Source organism: Geotrypetes seraphini, chromosome 1, assembly GCF_902459505.1.
Source record: "Geotrypetes seraphini chromosome 1, aGeoSer1.1, whole genome shotgun sequence".
In the NCBI taxonomy this organism is placed as follows: Eukaryota; Metazoa; Chordata; class Amphibia; order Gymnophiona; family Dermophiidae; genus Geotrypetes; species Geotrypetes seraphini.
Window position 1 is genome coordinate 373,125,954 of NC_047084.1, and position 20,300 is coordinate 373,146,253.

At 44.0% G+C, this 20,300-nt stretch overlaps 1 protein-coding gene across 3 annotated transcripts in view; it reads left to right on the plus strand.

Annotated features, from left to right (window-relative positions):
* Positions 1 to 20,300, plus strand: part of INTS10 (integrator complex subunit 10) — a 203,639-nt gene that overhangs the window by 21,089 nt on the left and 162,250 nt on the right. For all 3 annotated transcript variants that reach the window (XM_033915345.1, XM_033915356.1, XM_033915365.1), the window contains one exon: positions 12,801 to 12,940. In XM_033915345.1, coding sequence (XP_033771236.1) covers positions 12,801 to 12,940 — 140 coding nt within the window. The remainder of the gene's footprint in view (positions 1 to 12,800; positions 12,941 to 20,300) is intronic.

The window sequence follows — 20,300 nt, forward strand, 5'->3', positions numbered from 1 at the left end:
CCTTTATGAATGTTCCCCATTTAATGCCTGAGCCACTGTACATTATTGGCATATTTCCATTTTAAATGAAGGCAGGGATGATATTGCATTGGTGATGTATTTTTCAGATTGTTTTAACCAATATGATACATACTTTGCCAGTGCAGGAAACTGGAAATGTTTCTGCATACCTCATTTTTTTTTATGGGGAGGTATATATCCCAAAGTATTGACAGAATTAGAAAATGAACTTGCAGAGCTATTAGTAATTTATTTTTTAAATCCAACATGATTCTGGAAGATTGGAGGGGTGGCTAATGTAACACCAGTTTTTTATAAAGGGTTCCAAGTGTGATCTGGAAAATTGTGGTGAGCATGACATTGGTGACAGGCAAAATTACAGAGGAAATACATAAACATGATTTAATCAGCCAAAGTCAACATAGATTTAGTCAAGGGAAATCTTACCTTATCAAACTATTAAATTTCTTTGAAGGGATGAATAAAGGTGGATAAAAGTGAGGTGGCTGGATTTTCCAAAGGCATTTGACAAAGTACCTCATGAATGACTCAAAATTAGAAAGTCATGGGATAGGAAGTGATATCCTATTGCGGATTAAGAACTGGTTAAAAGATAGAGAACAGAAAATAGGGTTAAATGGTCAATAGTCTCAATGGAGAAGGGTAGATAGTGGGGTTCCCCATGGGTCTGTGCTGGGACCGCTGCTTTTTAACATATTTATAAATGATCTAGAGATGGGAATAACTAGTGAGGTAATTAGATTTGCTGATGACACAAAGTTGTTAAATTGCAAGAGGATTGTGAGAAATTGCAAGAGGACTTTGAGATAAGGCAGTGTTTCTCGGGTTGATCCTGGAGTGCCTCCTTGCCAGTCAGGTTTTCCACAATGAATAGGCATGAGATTGGTTTGCATTGTACGCAAATCTTTCCATGAATATTTATTGTGGATATCCTGAAAAACCTGGCTGGCAAGGGGGGTACTCCGGGACCGATTTGAGAAACACTGCTATAAGGGGGTTATCCCAGGACAAGCAGGCAGCATATTCTTGACTGATGGGTGACGGCACCGACGGAGCCCCGGTACGGACAATTTTAGAGTGATTGCACTCTAAGAACTTTTAGAAAGTTCTAGCTCGGCCGCACCGCGCACGCGCGAGTGCCTTCCCGCCCGACAGAGGCGCGCGGTCCCTCAGTTTCTTAGTTTCCGCGGAGCTAAGAAGACGCGTTTTCAACGGCTGTTGAAATTTTTTCCTAACTTGCCTTCCCGCTCGCGTAAACGTTTTGGCTTCATTGCCTTTTTTCTTTCTTTCAATTTTGTTAAAAAAAAAAAAAAAAAACTTTCATTTTTTTCTTCAGTTTTCGGTTTTCCCCGGCGGGGCCTTCTGCCACCATCGAAGCCTCGGCCTTCGATTTGGCGGAAGCCGTTTTTACTTTCATGCCCCCTCAACCGGGTTTTAAAAAGTGCCAGCGGTGTGCTAGGCCTATATCTCTCACGGACCCACACAACTGGTGTTTACAGTGTTTGGGTCCTGAGCATCAGGCCTCTACTTGCACCCGCTGTGCTACTTTAAAAAAACGGACTTTAAAAAATCGCCAAATTCAACAGCGATTGTTGTTCGGTGCCGAGATGTCCGACCCCGTTCCTTCAACTCCGGCTTCGGCACCGATTCAGTCGGCACCCTCGTCTTCGACGCCGCGTGATTCCACACCGGCATCTCAACAGTCAGGTAAGCCGGCTAAGAAGCCTTCCCCGCTGGAACGTCTTCCGGCCTCGAGTGCAGTGAGTCCAATCCTGCCGCCTGTAAGACGCCAGCGGAAGCGCTCCGCCCCTATAGAGGTGAGTCCCTCGACATCGGGCTCCTCATCTCCGGGGCGTCGAGCGGCACCGCAGGTACCGCAGAAGAAAAAAGCGGTACCGGTGCCATCCCTCGATGACCGCATTACGGCCATCCTTCAGGTGCAGCTTAAGGAGCAATTAGAACGACTCCTTCCTGCTATCATGACACCGAACCTTCCGGTGCCAGTCCGCACCGAGCCATCGGTACCGGTTGTGGAACAACCCGTATCGATACCGATTGTGGAACCCGTGTTACCCGCTTCCACTGTCTCGGTACCGCTTCACCTAACCTCATCGGTATCGATGCCAGTCCTTGCACCGGAGCCGAGAGCTCACCATCAATCGGTGCAGACTTCGGCACCGGTGCGACCGATAACTTCTCCTGACTCGGTATCGATGAGGTCGGGTAAGTCGGTGCGCAAAACCCGACACATGCAAACGTCGACACCTGAGTCTCGGGACCATTCTTCCCATGTCAGAGACCCTGATCTGTGGGGAGACTCAGAGGAACCCTTTCTTTCTGAAGGCGAATGTTCCTCAGAGGAGGAGGATTCGGCTGTCCCTGACCCATCCTCCAAACAGGCCACTTCCTCTTTCTCCAGTTTTTTGAAAGAGATGTGCGAGTCCTTGTCCATTCCTTTGGAGGCTGAATCCAAAAAGTCTAAAGCTTTTTTGGATGCCCTTGATTTTGATCAGCCTCCAAAGGAATTTTTGAAACTTCCCCTTCATGACATCTTGAGGGAAACTTTCTATAAGAATTTAGAGACTCCTTTAACTGTCCCAGGGGCCCCACGTAAACTGGATTCTCTATACAAGGTAATTCCCATTCCTGGGTTCGACAAACCTCAACTTCCACATGAATCCTTATTTGTCGAATCCACCCTTAAAAAGACTTCAGGAGCCAGTGTATATGCATCTGTCCCTCCTGGCAGAGAAGGAAGGGCCATGGATAAATTTGGTAAGAGGCTCTACCAAAATGCTATGTTGGCAAATAGGGCTGGTAATTATGCTTTTCATTTTTCTTTTTATTTAAAGCATCTCCTTACCACCATGGCTTCTTTCGAAAAATATCTTCCTTCACGAAAGCATCCCGCTTTTCACACATGCTTGTCGTCTCTTCTCCAATTACGTAAGTTTATGGTTAGATCCATATATGACACCTTTGAACTAACATCCAGAGCGACAGCAATGTCAGTAGCTATGCGTCGTTTGGCCTGGCTTCGGGTATCCGAGCTTGATGTTAACCATCAAGATCGGTTAGCCAACGCCCCATGCCTAGGGGATGAGCTCTTTGGGGATTCCATGGACTCAACCACACAAAAGCTCTCTGCTCATGAGACGCGCTGGGATACCCTGCTTAAGAATAAAAAGAAGCCTCCTCCGCCAAGACCATATAGGCAGCAATCGGCCTATCAACGCCGCTTCACAGCTCGTCCATTAACTACCACTGCTCAGCAACCTAGGCGTCAGAGGCAACAACAACGTCAGCCTCCCAGACAACAGCAGCAGCAACAAGCTGTAAAACAACCTCCTCAGCAGAAGTCACAGCCCTTTTGACTTCATTCTCCACAGTATAGCCAGTATCCCTATTCCTGCTCTCCTGCCTCAGCCTATAGGAGGTCGACTTTCTCTGTTCCTCAGCCGGTGGGAAGTAATCACATCGGACCAATGGGTCCTCAACATCATCCGCCACGGCTACTCTCTCAACTTTCAGACTCTTCCACCTCAAAGCCTGCCAAAAGAGTCTGCTTTGAACAGTCCTCAATCGGCCCTCCTTATTCAGGAGGTACAATCCCTCCTCCTTCTGAACGCTATAGAGGAAGTTCCTCTACATCAAAAGGGGCAGGGATTCTACTCCCGTTACTTTCTAGTCCCCAAAAAAACAGGAGATCTCAGACCCATCCTGGATCTTCGCGATCTCAACATTCATCTAGTAAAAGAAAAATTCAAGATGCTTTCTTTAGCCATCCTTTATCCCCTTCTAAATCAAAACGACTGGCTATGCTCCCTCGATCTCAAAGAGGCTTACACTCACATACCGATCAATGTAACCTCAAGAACATATCTCCGATTCATGATCAATCATTGTCATTACCAGTACAAGGTGCTGCCCTTCGGTCTTGCCTCATCTCCAAGGGTATTCACCAAATGTCTCATTGTGGTAGCGGCATTTCTACGCTCTCACCACCTTCATGTATTTCCTTACCTGGACGATTGGTTGATCAAAGCCACATCCGCTCAAGCAGTTCTTCTGGCCACCAACCAAACCATCCAGTTTCTACAACTTCTGGGATTCGAGATCAATCTACCCAAATCTCATATCATTCCCACTCAGAGACTTCAATTCATTGGAGCGATCCTGGATACACTCCTAATGAGAGCTTTCCTACCATCCAATCGTCTCCAGACTCTTCAGTCTCTATGTCAGCAGGTGCTTCCACTACCGTCCATCTCAGCAAGACAAATGATGGTACTCTTGGGGCACATGGCATCCACAGTTCATGTCACACCTCACGCCCGTCTTCACCTGCGCACTCCTCAATGGACCCTTGCTACCCAGTGGTCCCAAGTGTCGGATCCTTGCTCACGACACATATCTGTGACATCATCTCTTCGTCAGTCTCTTCAATGGTGGTTGGTATCCTCAAATCTATCCAGAGGTCTTCTGTTCCATCAGCCTCCTCATCAACTAGTCATCACCACCGACGCCTCTCTGTATGCATGGGGAGCTCACTTGAACGAGTTCCAGACTCAAGGTCTTTGGTCAGCCCAGGAAAGAAAACATCAAATCAATTTCCTGGAACTCAGAGCGATGTTTTACGCCCTCAAGGCCTTCCAACATCTTCTCTTTCCTCAGGTCCTTCTGTTGTGCACAGACAATCAGGTTGCGATGTACTACATCAACAAACAGGGTGGGACAGGCTCTCGCCTTTTATGCCAGGAAGCCCAGAAGATCTGGACTTGGGCCATAGATCATCATCTCTTCCTGAAAGCTATATACATTCAGGGGGCTCAGAATTCTTTAGCGGACAAACTCAGCAGAATTCTCCAACCTCACGAGTGGACACTCGATCCCGTAACTCTGCAGTCTATCTTCGATCAATGGGGCACTCCTCAGATAGACCTCTTTGCAGCTCCTCACAATCATCAGCTGCCCCTATTCTGCTCCAGACTTTACTCTCCGCACCGTCTAACAGCAGATGCTTTTCTCCTCGACTGGTCGAATCTGTTCCTGTACGCCTTCCCTCCTCTACCTCTCATGTTGAGAACCTTGTTCAAGCTCAAGAGGGAACGAGCCACCATGATTCTGATTGCTCCGAGGTGGCCCAGGCAACATTGGTTCTCCCTTCTACTTCAACTCAGTTCCAGGGAACCTTTTCTTCTTCCTCTGTTTCCTTCTCTGCTTACGCAACAGCAGGGAACCCTTCTGCATCCCAACCTCCAGTCTCTACACCTGACGGCTTGGTATCTCTCGGGCTGAACTCGACTGATACTCTTTTGTCTCAGCCCGTTCGTTCCATTCTGGATGCCTCCAGGAAACCAGCCACTCTACAATGTTACCATCAAAAGTGGACGAGATTTTCTTCCTGGTGTCTTCTTCATCATCTTGATCCCACTTCCCTGGCAGTGGAGACGTTGTTAGATTATCTTCTTTCTTTGTCTGACTCTGGCCTAAAGTCCTCTTCCATCAGAGTCCACCTCAGTGCCATTGCAGCTTTTCATGAGCCAGTCCATGGAAAACTTCTTTCAGCTCATCCCCTGGTGTCCAGGTTCATGCGTGGGCTTTTCAATGTTAAACCACCTCTTAAAGCCCCTCCGGTTATCTGGGATCTCAATGTGGTTCTTTCAGCTTTAATGAAACCTCCATTTGAACCTTTAGCTACTTCTCCTTTCAAATTTCTCACTTGGAAAGTACTTTTCCTTATTGCTCTTACCTCTGCCAGGAGAGTCAGTGAGCTTCATGCACTGGTTGCAGATCCACCTTTTACGGTTTTTCACCATGACAAGGTGGTTCTGCGTACACATCCAAAGTTTCTCCCCAAGGTTGTTTCTGAATTTCATCTCAACCAATCCATTGTTCTACCGGTTTTCTTTCCAAAACCTCATTCTCATTCTGGGGAACAAGCTCTGCATACTTTGGATTGTAAAAGGGCTCTTGCTTACTATCTGGAGCGTACGAAACCCCACAGATCAGTTCCCCAGCTTTTTCTGTCCTTTGATCCGAATAAATTGGGACATCCTGTTTCTAAACGTACGTTGTCTAATTGGCTGGCAGCGTGCATTTCATTCTGTTATGCTCAGACCGGACTGACACTGGAAGGTTCTGTCACGGCCCATAGAGTCAGAGCAATGGCAGCATCTGTAGCTTTCCTCCGTTCCACTCCTATTGAGGAAATCTGCAAAGCTGCTACTTGGTCCTCAGTTCACACTTTTACATCTCATTATTGTCTGGATGCATTCTCCAGAAGGGATGGTCACTTCGGCCAGTCTGTTTTACAAAATTTGTTTTCTTAATGGCCAACCTTCCCTCCATCCCTCTTTTTGTTAGCTTAGAGGTCACCCATCAGTCAAGAATATGCTGCCTGCTTGTCCTGGGATAAAGCACAGTTACTTACCGTAACAGGTGTTATCCAGGGACAGCAGGCAGATATTCTTGCGTCCCACCCTCCTCCCCGGGTTGGCTTCTTAGCTGGCTTATACTAACTGAGGGACCGCGCGCCTCTGTCGGGCGGGAAGGCACTCGCGCGTGCGCGGTGCGGCCGAGCTAGAACTTTCTAAAAGTTCTTAGAGTGCAATCACTCTAAAATTGTCCGTACCGGGGCTCCGTCGGTGCCGTCACCCATCAGTCAAGAATATCTGCCTGCTGTCCCTGGATAACACCTGTTACGGTAAGTAACTGTGCTTTATGGTGACATAACCTCCCTCCCCCCTCCCTATTCCACCTGAACTTACAGCACTGTTATAAATATCTGTTATCTTCATCTTATCGTAACTTTACATTGCTATTTATCCCCAACAGGTCCTGTCGGACATTACCTACTAAAATGTACATATTACATTTTCGCTCAGCAAATTGTATTTCTATACTATTGCCTCCTGAGGTCTCTGATCTCTGTATTTCCTCTGAATATCTACTTATTGTATTTCGCTGAATGTCCAGCACTCTTGATTGTAAACCGCCTAGAAGTCGCAAGATTGTGGCGGTATAGAAGAATAAAGTTATTATTATTATTATTATTATATTGGGTATCCAAACAGCGGAGAAACCCAAACTATGGCTTCATGATGCAAGATTCTACATTAGGTGTCACCGTCTAGGAAAAGGATCGTAGGTGTCATCATTGATGATGTATTGAAACCTGGCTCAGTGTGCATTGGTGGCTAAGAAAGCAAATAGAATATTAGGAATTATCAGGAAAGGAATTAAAAACAGAAATTAGAATGTTATAATGCCTTTTTCTGTTAAATTCACTCTAGAGTCTGTACAGTAGATGTTCAATCTGTACCTACAAACCGGGTTTTGCAGAAAGCCACACACATTGTTTTTTGCTCCTCCTACTAAGCAGAGGGACACAAAGCCCCCTACAGGTTTTCTTTCTGCAAGTGAACCATGCAGAAATGTTTCTGATCTGCTCTGCTTATTTTTTTTCTTATTTTCGATACAAGTTCTATTTTTTCAGTGGCTTTGATGCCTTGAGACCCCTTATTCAGGGGTTCTCTGCCTGGGAAAGGAAGAAGTTCCCATAGAGCCGGACTGCAGCTTCACAGGGCAAGCTCGGGAGGACCTGTTTAACCAGTCTGCTGTGTTCCACCTCAGAGCTCGGGGTCCATTCCCCTGGGAGCAAGCTTTCCCTATGAATTTGTTAGCGGCTTAAGTGCAGGCAGTATGCGCCCTGAGTAAGAGCCCTTGGAGTATCAGGGCGCAGGCTGCGTTTCCCCACCCCGGTCATGTGTCAAGGTTCTGTGGGGGTGGATGTTTTGGTTGGGGGTCCTTCTGACTTACTGCCCGAAGATCCTGCAGATTGGTCTGTTTGGAGAATATTTGAGGCAGAAATTCCTTTGCTTCACTTCAGCTTCAGAGAGTGAATTGACAGGCAGGAACTTCTGAGACTGTGAGTACAGCCCCATTATTTCCTTTTGGGAAATTGTATGTGGGTTGAGGGGGGGGGGGTAAAAACATTGTTTTTAGCAGTTTCTGGGTGTAGAGTTCAGGTCTTCCACCTCCAAAACACCTATTTCAGCATTTTTTATTTTATTTTTTTCAAATTGTCTCCATGGGTTCTGACAGAAACTTATCTTCATATTCCTATATTCCTGGGACACCAGAAGTATCTGAAATTTCATGTTCTTCAGCAGCATTTCCAGTTTGCAGCACTCCCCTTTTGACTGACGACGGCCTTCCGCACCTTCACTTAAAGTGATAGTGTTAGTGGTGGCACACCTCAGCAGAATGGGGGTCCAAGGAGATGACTGATTGATCAGGGCTCCATCCAAGCTGGAGTGTGAGCAGGCAGTAAACACTGTGGTATCTCTTCTGCAGTGCCTGGGCTTGATTGTCAATTTCAGGAAGAGCCAGCTAATGCCATCTCAGACATTGGAATATCTGGGAGGTCAGTTTGACACTGCACAAAGTCATGTTTTTCTTCCCGAGCCATGTAAATAGAAACTCCAGAAACAGATAATGGATCTCTTAGCGCTCCTGAACCCCACTGCTTGGCATTACCTTCAGGTATTGGAATTCTTGGTGGCCTCCCTGGAGGTCGTACTTGGAGCCAGAGTACACATGCTGCATCTACAAGAGTCCCTCCTGTCTCGGTGGTACCCTCAAAGTCATCCCCTTCGGATGCTACTCCTCTGGATGGAGCCAGCATGGAGCAGCCTGCACTGGTGGATTCAGGGAGAAGCCCTAATGAAGGGCATGCGCCTTCGAATCATGGAGTGGATTACTCTCTTGATTGATGCCAGTCCAGCTGGGGAGCTCATTGTGGAAACCGCTCCATCCAGGGCTGGTGGACTCCGTGTCAGAAGGGTTGGTTGATCAACAGTTTATAGCCTTGAGCCATATGGTTGGTATTGAGAGCTCACCAATGTACCCTGGAAGGAAAAGTGGTAAGGATGTTTTCCGACAACACCTTGGCGGTGGCATATGTGAATCAGCAGTGAGGCACCAGAAGTATTCATTTGAATTGGGAGACTCAGATGCTCTTCCAATGGGCAGAAGTGCACCTTCAAGTTCTCTCTGCAGCAAACTTGTCTGGAGTGGAAAATGTGCAAGCAGACTGTCTTAGTTGCCAAACCCTGGACCCGGGAGAGTGGTATGTCTCGCAGAGGGTGTTCTCATAGACTTGATGGCTTCAGCCAATCACTCAAAAGTCAAGCGCTTCTTTAGTCGAAGAGCAGAGCCATGAGGTTTAAATCTAGACCAGGGGTGCCCAAAAGGTCGATTACGATTGACCAGTAGATCGCAAGGGCAACGCAAGTCGATCGCGGAGCCCATCCCGGGCTCCGCGATAGACTCGTGTTGCCTTTGCGTTCTCCCTACTTCCCCCACGCACAAAAGCCAGGCCCGTGCAGCCACTACACAAGCGTTTCCCCCTCCCTCCTTCCCCGATGTCAATTCTGACATTGGAGAGGAAGTTCCAGGCCAGCCAGTCGGAGAGAGAGAAAGACAGACAGAAAGAAAGAAAGAAAGGGGAGGGACAGGGAGAGAGAAAGAAAGACAGAAGGGGCAGAGAGAGAAAGAAAGAAAGGGGAGGGGGCAGGGGGGAGAGGAAGAAAAAGTTGGGGGAAGGAATGGAGTGTGTCGGGTGGCAGGGGGCAGGCAGGGAGAGAGGAAGAAAAAGTTGGACTCATGGAGGGACAGAGATAGATGTTGGTTGGGATGAGGTCTGGAGGAGAGGAAGCATGCAGGAGGAAGAAAGAAAGAAAGATAGGATGCACAGTCAGAAGGAAGTGCAACCAGAGACTCATAAAATCACCAGACAACAATTTACAATTTATTTTCAATTTACTGATCAAAATGTGTCCATTTTGAGAATTTATATCTGCTGTCTATATTTTTACTATGACCCCCTTTTACTAAACCGCAATAGTGTTTTTTAGCATAGGGAGCCTATGAGCATCGGGAGCAGTGTGGGGCATTCAGTGCAGCTCCCTGCACTAAAAACCGCTATCGCGGTTTAGTAAAAGGGGAGGGTGTATATTTGTCTATTTTTGTATAGTTGTTACTGAGGTGACATTTCATATTTTAAAGTCATCTGTCTTGACCCCGAATATAAATTATTGTTAACATTTTCTCTGCGTACAGTATGCTTTGTGTTTTTAAAAATTTTATTGTTGGTAGATCATTTTGACTTGGTCATTTTAAAAGTAGCTCGCAAGCCAAAAAAGTGTGGGCACCCCTGGTCTAGACGTATTGGCTTAGCCCTGGCCAACTCAGGGACTCCTTTATGTTTTCCCGCTTTGGCCCATGCTGGGTCGAGTCATCCACAGGATCACGACTCATCTGGACCTGATGATCCTAGTGGCTTCGGTCTGGCCTCGCCGTCCGTGGTATGCTCCTTCTTCATCGTGACCTTCTCAATCAGGGACCAGTTCCTATGGAGAGCTAGTGCTTTGGTCTTACAGCATGGCTCTTGAGCACAAGGCTTTGATTCAGAGGGGCTACTCTGACATCATTGCTACTCTTTTGAGTGTCAAAAAGCCCTCTACTATGGTGGCTTCCACCAAGGCTTGGCTTTCCAGCAGTGGTGTGCTAGAGACCAGGTGGAGTCAGTGTGTGCTCCCATTCCGGTGATCTTAGCTTTTCTCTGGGCCGGTCTAGAGAAAGGCTTAGGGGTGGCTTCCCTCAAGGTACAGGTGGCAGGCCTGTCCTGTTTAGAGTGCACAGCAGTTCCAGCTCACTTACGGCTCATCCAGATGTGATCAGATTTTTCAGGGTGGCCAACCCTGCGACAATTTTTCTTACATGGAATCTAAATGTTGTACTGAAGGGTTTTGTGGAAGCTCCTTTTTGAGCCGCTTAAGGATGCGTCCCTTTTGGACCTTACGGTCAAGACAGTGTCCCTTGTAATGATTTGTTTCTACAAGGTGTATTTCTGAACTACAGGCTATGTTTTATAGAGAGCCCTTTCTCCAGATCATGGAGATGGAGGTTTCCCTCCTTACAGTTCTTTTCTTCTGAAAGTGGTTTCAGATTTCCATGTTAAACAGGAAGTTCATCTGCCTGTTTTTGGTCCCACGGGGTCGAAGCAGAAGGATAAGATCTTATGAAGACTGGACTTGCAGAGAGTCTTACTCCACTACTTAGAAAGAACATAAGAATTGCCGCTGCTGGGTCAGACCAGTGGTCCATCCTGCCCAGGATGACATTGCGGCATGAGTGGACTCTGCCTTTGGTTCCTCCATGTTATGGGCCAGCGCAGTCAGCCTGCTCTAGATTTCTGGGACTGCTTTTGTATGTCCCGCTTGTCCAGAATGACACACCTATTGCACTGGAAAAAGAGATTATGTCCTTACCTTGATAATATCTTTTCCAATAGATAGGTGTGTCATTCTGGACCTCTGCCTTGTCTTTCTTGTGTCTGTCTATTGTCCCATTCTATTTATTCTTCTCCAAGGCTTTATATTGGGTGCCAGTTAGCCCTTTGGGCCCTGAAGGATAATGTATAATAGGTTTCTAATGTCTACAGGGGTACTACCTCAAAAATCTCACAGCTGAAAGTATTCTGCTCTTTTTTTTTAATATTCTTTATTCATTTTCAAGATTACATTAAGTGTTAAAATATATTCATTCACATAAACAATAAATACATCACTTACAAACAATCATTGACACATTTCATAAATTCTTATCCCCTCCCCTATCCCAACCCTTCTTCCCATATATTCCATTATCATATAAAACATGTAATAATAAAATCCCCCCTCCCTGCACCTTAAATTGATAAATATAAGGGAAACATTTTTAAATTAATCTTTACAATACTTTGTTAATGGTTTCCACACATCCTGAAACTTCTTAAAATAACCCCGCTGTAATGCAATAAACCTTTCCATTTTATAGATATGACATAAAGAGTTCCACCAGAAGTTGTAATTTAATCTCCTGCAATCCTTCCAATTAAATGTGATTTGCTGAATGTATTCTGCTTTGAGAAATGGGCCAAACTTTCCTCAGACCAATGTCAGAGAGTAGTAGATGGCTACAAAAAAGTGTCTCACTGCAGTTATTTCAGCCAAAGGGGGTAACACTAGCTATTAGGGTATCCTAATTTATTCCTCAGTTAGAATACACATGTTTGTGGATATCTTTTGTTTCATGAGTAAATCAAGGAAAATTTTTGTTGTTTACCTGCAATTACATCACTTTCTTAAAAAGATTTGATATTGATATGTGAACATTTAAGAAAGAACTGAATATTTCATAGGGGTGTCAAAAACCCCCAACCCCAAACTGTATTGATCTGTCTCCAAGCCATCACAGAAACATGCTATCTCTGTATTATACCACCATTACAGAAGCTCATATAGTGTAACACCATTACAGAAGCTTATGTAAATTACTCTGAATTGACTCCCTAGTCATTAGTAGCGATATAGAAGCTTTCAATAAACAAGATATTTTAAACACTCACTTTATGACAATATCAGTTAAAAAAAGGCAGTGTCTGAATTGGGTTTAATCTGTCAGTAATCTACACTTTTTTCTAAAAGTGAAGATAGACCTCTGCTTAGAAATGCATAAAGTGGACATAGTGATTGCCTCTGACTCCATAGCTCTGCCAGCCCTCAGAGTGAAAGCATACCTTGAAATCAACTACCTAGAGCAAACCTATTAGAAAGTGAATGCATTAGTAAGAAACAGCAAGCAGTTGATTATTTTAATCATGACTAATGGACAATACTGAGCTTATTTTATTATTATTTTTTATACTTTTCTACCCTGCCTTTTCTCTCCAGGTTTGTTTGAGACACTTCCTGGTCGAGTACAATGTGAGATGTTATTAAAGGCTACTGAACAGTGCTTTAACACCCTAGAACGGGCAGAGATGCTACTGCTGCTTCTGAAACGCTTTCCTGAAACTGTAGTGCAGCATGGGGTAAGAAAGCTAAGGCTGCCTGACTTCTTACCTGTGTTGTCAGTTTACACATTGTTTTCATTTTCCCTGGCCCATCCTAAAGACAGCCTATTCTGGGTCTACTTCTAAAGCAGCCTATGTACGAGGTCTGTTCAAAATGTTCCAGGACAGTTTGAACTGCGTACCAACGGGAAGTTCTTTTGAGATGAACTAGGTGTGGTTGAGTAGCTTGAAACCTCACAAGTAACCTCCTTTATTCCATTTGTTGATATCTGTTTTCATCTCCGAGCTACAGAGTTTTTGTGAAAGTGTGTTTTTGTAATCAGCTATTTTTCATTATGTGCAACGTCAATGAGCAGCACTACAGCATGAAGTTCTGTTTTAAATTGGGTAAGACCGCTACAGAAACTTAAGAAATGTTGAAAGCGGCTTATGGGGAATATGTCATGAATCGTGGAAGGTGTTTTAAATAGTATTCACACTTCAAAATTGGTTATGCAAGATTGTGGTGGTATAAAAGAATAAAGTTATTATTATTATTATTGTGAATCAGTGGAAGACAATTCACGAGCTGGAAGACCATCAACGTCAACTGAAGATGATCATGTTGATCAAGTTAGGGTTCTTGTTGCGCTAATCGGTGATTAACTGTTATAGAATTGGCAGAGAAATGCATCATCTCCATTGGTTCATGCCACAACATTCTAATAGAGAAGTTGAGGATGTCTTGCGTTGTGGCAAAGTTTGTTCCACGGTTGATGACCCAGAAGAACAACCACAAAAAATGCAATGACAGTTCTCCCCAGCCACTTTACTCTCCTGACTTGGGCCTAGATGCACTAAAGTCAGCGATCCTGAAACAATCGTCGTCAAACCAGTTTTTTTGACTGGTTTAGCGACGATCGGATTTGATGACCCAATGCAGAAAATGGCTCACTGTGTGGTTTTCTGCAGGATCGTTCATTCTCTGATCCGGCCATGCCAATAAAGTCATTAATATTGAAATGCCATGTAAACTAACAGAGCGATTGATGCTCTAACATGGTACCCCAATGCACAAAAAAAAATGATCACTTTTTGCAATCTGAAAAAAGCGACTGGTCAAGACCAGTCGGTTACCTGTCCTACCAATACAAAAATATTTATAACATGCCATCGCTTTTTTTTTATGGGCACAGATGCTGTGTGTGTGTTACACATGCACAATATGTGCCTCATTTAAAAAGAAAAAAGCCACCCTTCCCAACATCCCCCTGAAGAGCCGGCACTGGGGACCGACACCCCCCCAGCGCCAGCAAAAATCGGCAGGAGGGATGCTCACTCCCTCCTGCCAATGGAGGTTCACCGACAAAAGGTGCCCCTCCCCCCGAACTATCCTCTACGCTCCCCCTTCCCCCCAAAAATATAAAGTAGGAGGGATGCCCACTCCATCCTGCCACAGATGCTCCCCCGAAACAACCCCCAGTACATTTGTCTGAAGAAAGCAGGAGGGAGGCTTGGTCCCTCCAGCTCTGAGGCCCACTGATCCAAATTGGCGGGCCTTCCCCTACTCGGGAGAGACCTAAGACACAGATGCATTTGCCAATGCGATATATCAAATACTAAAGAAATTTGGAATGGGCATCCCTACTGCCATGTTTGCTGTCGGGGGTGGGGGAGTCTCGGTCCCTGGTGCTTGTTCGTCAGGGGGATGTTAGGGAGGGCTGTCATCAGTGGAAGGGGGGAGCTTTTTTCTTTTTTTAAAAAATGAGACAGATATTGTGCATGTGTAACACACCCACAACATCTGTGTCCATTAAAAAAAAGAAAAAAGGTTTCCTGCCCTGAAAAGCTGAGTGGCAGGAGGCTTCCCCTGCCAGCTCTGCGCATGTGTGAGAATCACTCTCACAGCGATCAATTGGATGGGAGAGATGGGGATTATGACGAACCTCGGTACGAATCATTTGCATTCAAAATGTTTAGAATTTGCCAAAAATCGGATCAGAGCGGACCCATGCGGTCTTACCAATTCTGTTTAGTGTATCTATCTCCTGGTCCCTGCTGACTTCTTGTTTTGTAAACTTAAATCCTTGCTGAAAGGAAAATGATTTAACATCGTTGAAGACATAAAACAAAATTCGACGCAGCAACTTTTGTCAATTCCTGAAGATGCATTTAAGGACTGTTTTCAGAAGGATAAATGATGTTGAGAAAAGTGTATACGTACGTACTTTGAGGGGGACCCAATGGAATAAGTTGTAAGATTGTTCTATAAAATCAGTCCTGGGGCAAATTAGATCCAAGATGGCGTCAGACTGGATTTTCTGAGGAACCGCTCTGAGGATTGTCTCTCCAACACAACATTTATAACAGACCTCAGGCAGTTATTGCTTACCAGATGCCTAAACGGAGGGGCCTTAGTGCCGCTGGTGCCTCGCGGCCCACTGTCACCCCCGCAGCTGGCGATATCGGGGAGCTCCTCAGACGGATGCTGGGAGCTTTTTTGACGTCAGATAGGGGCCCGCAGAGGAACAGCGGTGAGAGCGAGGCCGTAGCAGTTCCTCTGGGATTAGAAACATCTTTAAGCCCCGACGTTAGGGCGCCGCCACCGCAACCTCAGCTAAGCCGCTCTCCAAGGGGTATGGGAACCCCGGATGTCGGGGCTTTGCCTTCCCCTGAGGCAAGTAGTCCAACGCAGAGCCTGCTGTTAGGAGCTCACATTGAAATGAGCTCCTTGGAAAAAGCTGAGAGTAAATCAACTAAGGAGAGGTGAGCAAGTCCTCAGGGACAGCGACAAGGAATTCCAATGGATGGTGAGCACTATGACACTTCTATTTCTTTAATTTCCTTGGAAAAACCCTCAGAAGTAACTCTGGACTCATTGTGGGATCTTATGGCTGGACTAGTGAAGACCATAAGTCCCAAACTTCAGTTAATAGAGGGGGAACTGTCTCAACATTCTACTGAACTTAAAGTATTGAAAAAAGAATTGACTGCTTCTAATTCTTCTGTTCAGAAGCTTGAACAGGAAATAAAATCATCTAAACAACTACAGGATATTCTAATGAAAGACAATATAAATCCTAGGAGAAAGATGGAGAATTTGGAAAATAACTCCAGATACAACAATTTAAGATTAATTAATTTTCCTAAGCTACCATTGGTATCACCTAGAGAAATGTTTAAGAGATATTTTCTTGAAGTTTTGGGGGCTTCAGAAGATTCAATACCTCCTTTATCTCGAGTTTATTATTTACCTAACAAGAATAAATCGTTAAATAGGTCTTCGGACCAAGGACAATTGGATGTATCAGAGTTATTGGAGAAATCTGATAGAGACTGTAGAACAAAGTACTTTGATCGTAACAGTAGCCCTCTCTATTGATAAAGTTTGGTTGTTAAAATTATTCTTTAAAAATAGACAGAAAGAATTTATGAACTTTAAAGTACAGATATTTCCTGATTTATCACGAGATTCAAAAGCGTCGTCAAGAATTTCTAATGTTGAAGCCAGGTATTACATATTTAGGTGCTACCTTTTATTTATGACATCCCTGTAAGTGTATAGTGCATCACCGAACAGTTAAATATGTTTTCTTTGAACCTAGTCATTTGACTTCCTTTCTAGCGCTCTCCCGTTTGGAGGCAGAAAAATCATAAGCCCTAAGATTATTGATTAATCCCAGCAACCAACCCTCTAGCTAACTTCAAGTGTAAGAGTGTTCATTTTGTTCAATTCTTTTCTTTGTTCTTGCTAAGGAATCTTGGATCTCATAATTTGAGGACTTGAACATATTAGTTATAATGATCTTAATGTTGTTGAAGTATTTCTTGCTTTATGTAGAATTACTAATCTTGCTTTCTGTACAAGTTATTCTTGATTATATGATTTAAAAATCAATAAATATATTTAACAATAAAATCAGTCCTGGAACCTTTTGAACATACACTGTTGTTGAATAGTGCTGTATATTTGATATTTGGAAAATGTTTACAGAGAAAAATACATGTCTTATTTTTTTATAAAGTGTTTTCTCTCTCTATGCAGTCGTTATAAGAAGTTCCTTGAGAGAACCCTCTCATTTCAAGCCGCTAAATTAAATGTATGGCTTGGAAAAATTATGTTAGAGGTCTCTTCCTATCTTGATTTTAGAAAATTGTTAAAGACTCAACTCTTTGAAAGGCTGGTATCTTAATGCAGTGGTTCCCAACCCTGTCCTGGAGGACCACCAGGCCAATCGGGTTTTCAGGCTAGCCCTAATGAATATGCATGGAGCAGATTTGCATGCCTGTCACTTCCATTATATGCAAATCTCTCTCATGCATATTCATTAGGGCTAGCCTGAAAACCCGATTGGCCTGGTGGTCCTTCAGGACAGGGTTGGGAACTACTGTCTTAATGCATTCTGCTTCATTTTTTCAATCAAGTTCCTTATAGTCAACTTGATGTATTTTATCTGTTCTATGTATTACTTCTTTCCCTGCCATGTCAGTATTTTCAGCATTATATTGTAAATGCTTTCTGTCTTTATCTGTTTTTAAGTCCATTATTCTAATTTGTATTTTATCTGTATCCCCTCACCTTGTTGTGAACTGCCTAGAACTTTTTCGGTATGGCAGTATATAAGAATAAAATTATTATTATTATTAGTGTGTAGATGTTAAGGTCCCACAATGATGTGGATCATTATTTCCAAATCCATTCCTCCAACTGTTTCTGGCTAGGATTACTCCCAAATTCAGAGCATCTGTAAGCTGAAAAGAGGTTAACACCTGGTTCTACATAAGGATTGCAACTACATATGTTTTCGTTTTATCTTGGTTGATTCTGAAACCTTTTCTGTTGTCTTGTTAGAGTTTGTATTTTGGTCAGTTTGGCTAAAATTCTGGAAGTTTTATCATGAGGGGATTACTGAAGGTAGCTTTTTTTCTTCTTAAAGTTTTAAACAAGCTGTCTCACTTAATGTTTTATTGTAATAACACCATGTAAATGTTCAGTGGCAACAGAGAAGGGAAGTGGAAGGGATTTAAAATTTAGCTCTACTTCTAACATAGAAACATAGAAACATAGAAGATGACGGCAGATAAGGGCCATAGCCCATCAGGTCTGCCCACTCTACCGACCCACCCCCAAGTCTACTATCCTGGGGATCCCACTCCTGGTGACAGGTTCCCTTGGCTTAACTCTCTAAGGGATCCCACATGGGCATCCCATTTGCTCTTAAATTCTTGCACGCTGTTTGCCTCGATCACCTGCACCGGGAGCTCATTCCAAGGATCAACCACTCTCTCGGTGAAGAAATACTGGAACATTGGTCCGCGACTTGGCAGCTCGGCTTCAATGCAAAAAAATGTACGGTCATGCACCTTGGCAGCAGAAATCCGTGCAGAACTTACATACTAAATGGTGAGACCTTAACCGAGACTGTAGTAGAATGGGATTTAGGAGTAATAATCAGTGAAGACATGAAAACTGCCAATCAGGTGGAGAAGGCTTCATCCAACGCTAGACAAATGATGGGTTGTATCCACAGAAGCTTTGTCAGCTGGAAGCCCGAAGTCATCATGCCGATGTACAAATACATCACCTGGAATATTGTGTACAATTCTGGAGGCCACATTACCAAAAAGATGTGCTGAGAGTCGAGTCGGTTCAAAGAATGGCCACCAGGATGGTCTCGGGGCTTAGGGATCTCCTGTATGAGGAAAGGCTGAATAAATTGCAGCTCTATTCACTCGAGGAACGTAGAAAGAGAGGAGACATGATTGAGACTTTTAAATATATCGAGGTGGAAGATAATATCTTCTTTCTTAAGGGGCCCTCGGCCACAAGAGGGCATCCGCTAAAAATCAGAGGAGGGAAATTTCATGGCGACACCAGAAAGTATTTCTTCACCGAAAGGGTGGTTGATCATTGGAACTAACTTCCACTGCAGGTGATTGTGGCCAGCAGTGTGCAAGATTTTAAAAGTAAATGGGATAAGCATGTGGGATCTCTAGGGGGGTAAAGTCGAGGGGGTGGGTCATTAAAGTGGACAGACTTGATGGGCTATGGCCCTTTTCTGCCGTCATTTTCTATGTTTCTATACTTTTTTTCAGATGCAGTACAAGGCAAAGTTACATTCAGATACAGCAAGTCTCTGGAGGGCTTACCGGTACTATCTAAGTTTGTACCTGAGGCAATGGAAGTTTAAGTGACTTTCCCAAGATCACAGAAAACTGCACTGGAATTTGAACTGGTTCTCATTATACAGTACTCCCCCAATATTCGCGGGGGTTCCGTTCCAGGAACCCCTGCAAATGTTGAAAAACCGTGAATACGGCTTTTAGCGGGGGAGACAGGTATGGCCTCCAGAATATTTTTCGCTCAGATACATTTATTGTATCATGTGAAACCAATGTTTTCACCATTTGATTTTCATGCCGTTGTACAGACAATGATCTTGTCGCAGCTGGATTACTGCAATGTGCTGTACCTAGGAATAACCAAAGCCAGGTACAGGGCATTGCAGGTACAGAATGCCATGGCTAGATTGATAACAAGAACATCAAGATATGAGCACATTACTCCATATCTTCAACAACTGCATTGGTTGCCAGTTGTATTTAGAATCCAAAACAAAGCAATTATGATCTGTCACCAGTTTCTATATGGTATAATTCCAGAATTCTTTAAGAGTAAGATGTCTAGTTATCAGCCAACAAGATCACTGCGTTCAGAAAATTCTGCATTGTTAAAAACAAATATCAACCCAAAATATGCGGAAACCAATGTAATGACCTTTTCATGTGCAAGGGTAAAATTATGGAATCCCCTTGTTGGCCAAATTTGGAAATGCAGTGATAGGAGTTCATTTAGAAAACTGTTACAAACACATTTATTTGTTGATGCATTTTTCTGAGTATTGATCTTTATTGTTGTAAGAATTGATTCTGTCTGTTTCTGCTTGTCCTGATTTGTTTTAACATTTTATGTATATAACCATTTTGTAAACCGTTTTGATATAAAATGATATAGAAAATTTTTAAATAAATAAAATAAATTGTACACAATATTCTAAATGAGGTCTCACCAAAGTCTTATACAGGGACATCAATACCTCCTTTTTCTTACTGGCCATACATCTCCCTGTGCACCCTAGCATCCTTCAAGCTTTCGCCTTCACCTTTTCAACCTGTTTGGCACCTTAAGATCCTCACATACAATCACACCCAAGTCCTGCTCTTCTGTCGTGCACTTAAGTTCTTCACCACGTAAACTATACCATTCCCTCCGGTTTTCGCATTCCAAATGAAGAGCAGGGATTTACCCTCCTGGTTCTCCCATTCACTTCTATAACAGCTATGGTGAGCCTCTTCAGAGGTGAGCCTCATCAGAGCGGGGATGCGGAAGCTTGTGGCT